The sequence below is a fragment of the Monopterus albus genome, unplaced genomic scaffold (genome assembly GCF_001952655.1).
Source record: "Monopterus albus unplaced genomic scaffold, M_albus_1.0 scaffold4.1, whole genome shotgun sequence".
Lineage (NCBI taxonomy): Eukaryota > Metazoa > Chordata > Actinopteri > Synbranchiformes > Synbranchidae > Monopterus > Monopterus albus.
Window position 1 is genome coordinate 3,689,946 of NW_018127884.1, and position 4,484 is coordinate 3,694,429.

Consider the following 4,484-nt stretch of genomic DNA (forward strand, 5'->3'; position numbering starts at 1 on the left):
GCAGGAAGAGGCTCTGTAGGGGTTTCCTCTGCCAGAGGTGCAGATCCCTTCTCTGCAGAGGGCTGCTTTCTGTCAGGGGGACACCCTTTGCAGGTGGAGATACTGGTAATTTGTCACTGGCTTCTGGTTCCTCTCCTACCTCAGGAGGCTGAGGTTCCTCTGTCTCACTTCTGCTAGCGTCTACCTGTGCTGGAGCCTCCAGTGGAGGGGCTGGAAGTTTCTCTTCCACTGGTTTCGTCTCAGCTTGTCCTCGGATGTTTGGGCTTTAAGCAGTCCTGCTGCCAATTTAAGCTGGAGGTCATAAGTGTCTGGCTCCTCTGCCAAATGCCTTCTTATGGTCTAATTTTCTCTCTTTCCTACACACAAACACACTCTTGTTCTCTTCCTATAGTCTTTGCTGTGGTGACAACAATGCTTCCTCTGCAGCAGCCTCCACTCCTCTGTGTTAAACAACTGGTCCATGCAGAGCCAGGTACTTCCAGGCCATTATTTATAGAGAGGAATGCCATGGATAGTTTTCTAATCAGATGTCTTATATTGCAATTGGCTATCTGAATTCTAGACATTCCCTCTTAGTGGAGGATGAGATGGTCGTTTAAAAAAAAAGTAATAGCAAAAAGGCCAATCCAAACCTGAGCCTTTGCCTTGTAGGGTACTGTCAAAGAAAATGCATCTTCATAAAAGCCTGGTTCCAGACTTGTAGATTGCTGCACATGTCTGGTGTGGTGGAAATAGCATTGCTGTATATTTATTGACACCTTCTGGGTGGAACATTTTCCTTGACACATATACAGTAAAAATTTACAGCTGGAATCTACAAAAGAGCATCATAAATAGGAAAGTTCCCTAGCAATGTAGAGCATGAATTAATGATCAATTGTGGACAAAAACATAAATTCCTCACAGACACAATCCTCAGTCTTCTTGGAGAGCAGACATACCAAAAACCTGACCCCCATTCTGTCATGAACACAAATTAACAAGGCTCTATGACCTTAGAAAAGCCCTAGACTGACCAGATCAGGCACAACCCCAGAGCCATCAGTAATCAGACAGGTCATCTTCATCATTGTCTACCACTAGTCTTCTAGTCTTTCCATCAGTCATGCATACAAATGCATAAAAAAATGAATAAATGAGTGCAGCATGTGGGATAGGACCCAGTAAAATTTGTTGGTAAACACTTACCGACTGGCACAAACGGCTGTGAGGCAGGGCTGTGACGAGACATGCCAATGCTGTTGACAGCATAGACTCGCATTTCATACGGCACTCCTTCAATCATCCGCTTAGCTTCATAAGTCGTTTCAGGGTAAGGGTCAAAGTTTAGCCTCATCCACCTGTAGCTCTGCTTCTTCTTTCTCTCCAGCACATAGCCTGAGAGTTAAAATGGAAGCAAAAATATGTAGTTATCTTCTCAGAACAATAAGGGGGGATGAAAAAGAATTTACCTAATAATTTAAACATATTAAGCATTTTAAAAAGTTTTACCAATAATTGGCTGTCCACCGTCAAACAGAGGGGGATCCCATTGGACCACACAGGAGTCTTCTCCCACGCTTAGGATTACTGGAGTCTGGGGAGGATCCGGAACATCTAGGGGATAAACACATGACTAAAAAAAGAGCTGTGTGTACAGTTCAATGTGATGCATTGGTTGGACAGATATGTTTACCGTTTATAAAATTAAAAAAATCTATGACATAAAATATCAGTGTTTCAAGATTATATAAAGTTCCGTACTTTAAAGGCTGCTTTATATTTGTGACTTGGACTATTCATTCAAATTCGTGGCGGTGCTCGGCCCTACCAACAACTTTCACATTGATATCCGCAGTGTCCTCCCCAGCAGGGTTTCGAACCACAACGGAGTAGATTCCCTCATCCTGCCGCTCAGCCCCCTCGACTGTGAAGACACAGTGGCCTGTGGTGGTTTCGACACGGACCCTACTGTCTCCCTCTGTGACTACCTACACAGTACAGTGAGAACCAGAGCAGAGTTACTGTTACTGTCTGTCAGAGTCGTGTCTACATACTGAGTTCACATAGTTTGGAAAAACAACAATAAAACAATAGCATAGTACTGTGCAAAGGTTTTAGTTACTTTAGATATTTATCCATCACACATTCACCATCAGGGAGGCATCTGCTCTGTCTAGTGATTCTATTGACAGTAACTCATCAGTAAAATGTAAGGGAAAAGCAAAATATCTACAATAGTTTGAAAAAAACTCAAGTTCATTTAATGTATCTAACAGTGAGAAACTGTGGACTTTCTCACACTAGAAAACAAAGGCCTTTTCATTTTTCTGTCTTTGGTAATACAGCACATCTGTTTGATTCTATCATCCCAAAATTTAAGATAACTAAGCACAACTTCAGAATACTACAGAACACTATTTGATTAAATAATTGTATTTGAGTAGGTAATCCAAGGATTATTTCCGTGTCAGCGTATAAAATACTTACTGCCCAGTTTCCTCTGAACTGTGTCTGTCTGAAGGAAGACTCAGAGCATGCTCTTACCTTACTGACATGGACAGGTACTGAGAAACACCACATGCAGTTCTTATCTTGCCATGAGTGCTGTGTAAAGCTGACACACAAAAGGAAAATACATGCAAACTGCCAAGTACTGAGCAAACTGCTTTCCATGTCTCTGTTTACTTTTGCAGCCTGCTCTCCAGGGCTGTAACTCATTGTAACACTGAACCTGTTTAGTTAAGTAGATGCATGATAATTTATTCCAAACTTTGATGGTTGCATGTATTATCTTTGCAAAACTCAAATGGTAACACAGTTGCAAGTTTATATGGAGTGAAATCTATGTATACGCTCCACTAGCTAAATGTGTGCATCATTACATTTGATGAATGTATTGTTTTCTTATTATCAAGGACAAAGAGGTGATAAACCTACTGTATTGTGAAGTGGCACACATGGGTAAAAGTTAAAAAACATGATGCAGTCAATATACTTAGATTTCATATGCACTATACTTCCCTAGCCTCCACAGCTCTGATAGGTTGTTAGCCTTGCTTTCTCTTCTCCACTGGATTTTAACAGAACTAGCCTACATTTGATCAGCAACAAAGTGGTTAAAGCCAGTGAGAACTCGACTCAAGCATCACCAAATTAAGCCGTTAGTTGCATTGCATTGATTTATCCTGGTGAAAATTTCTAAGTATCCAAGCCAAATGTATTAGCAGGGAGGACTTAAAATAATGTCAGTTTAATAGTTATGTTCATGCTCAAAAATTTACTCAGGTAGACCAAACTGTAGATTATACTACGTTGATTAAATATGCCAGAAAATTTCAGAAGCTGACGTTGCAGCATTACTAAGGCTTTATCTATTTGCGATATTGAATGACATGTTGCTTTCTACTCAAGCCTCAGTTTTCAGACCATAGGTACTGTTCCCAAGGCAGATGGCAAACAGACCATGGGTATGTAGCTGATGAATAACACCACTCCATTTGTCTGTTTTACCTTCTCTCCTTTCGTCCATATCACTGTGGGAGCAGGGTCCCCAGTGATTGGGACGTCCAAACGTAGTTTGTTGCCAGCCACCACCACGATTGTTGAATCGGAAGTGCGACCCATGCAGTCCAGGTGGATCTTAGGAGGATCTTAGAAAGTGGGAGAAATGGTTCCAGTCAACAAACCTTTACATTTCAAGTGGCGACTACAAACAAATAAATGTCAGGTACCTTGGCGTGGGACATAATCGATCTTCACCTCTAGGAGCAAAAAAGAGAGAAATTTAGCATGCAAGGGTATTACAGGTGTCTGAGTGGTATGAAATTACAACAATAAATATTACCCAAGAAACTGAGTTTGGCAGAAAGGTTGAAAGCATAGCCATCTGGCACAAAAGTGTAGTCCGCCTCATCTTCTGGTTTGACATCATCAATGGTCAGTTTGTGGATCCTAAAAAGGCCAAAGGTTTTTAAAAGATCATATATGCAACATTTAGCATGTGTGTAACATGTCCTTACCTGCCAATATGGGTGATATTTATTCTGGCATCTTGCTTGACTTCTACACCATTCTTATACCAGGTACCCGTCACGTTCTCATCAGACACCTCACATTTGAAAACCGCCTGATCCTTTGCCTTCACCGTGAGGTCTGCTATGCTCTGGTAGACCTCCAGCTGTTTCTCTACACAGTCAGATAAACACAGGCTCAAATGAAAACCATTGAACAATTGATGACTTCAGAGGGGAGACAACAGAATAAAAAATACACAAAGATGACATGAGGATAACATGATAAAATTGATTGATTGATTTTGATTTGATTGATTGATTGATTTATACTTTCAAGCATGTAAAGACAGTTGATATATCAACACACATAATTTTACACTTATCCAACAAATGCTAATCAATTTGCTTATACCTAGTACATGCTTGAATGGAGTAGGAAGAAGTCAGACTTATCCAGTCCTACCCCATGACATCATCTTACCATCATTG

The 4,484-nt window shown here is 40.8% G+C and overlaps 1 protein-coding gene across 1 annotated transcript in view; it reads right to left on the reverse strand.

Annotated features, from left to right (window-relative positions):
• The window catches only part of mybpc3 (myosin binding protein C3), a 30,137-nt gene that overhangs the window by 7,670 nt on the left and 17,983 nt on the right, over positions 1-4,484 (reverse strand). Inside the window, 7 exon segments of the mRNA XM_020606250.1 lie at positions 1,189-1,377; positions 1,492-1,596; positions 1,811-1,970; positions 3,493-3,632; positions 3,714-3,743; positions 3,827-3,933; positions 4,002-4,167. Of these exon segments, the coding sequence (XP_020461906.1) occupies positions 1,189-1,377; positions 1,492-1,596; positions 1,811-1,970; positions 3,493-3,632; positions 3,714-3,743; positions 3,827-3,933; positions 4,002-4,167 (897 nt within the window).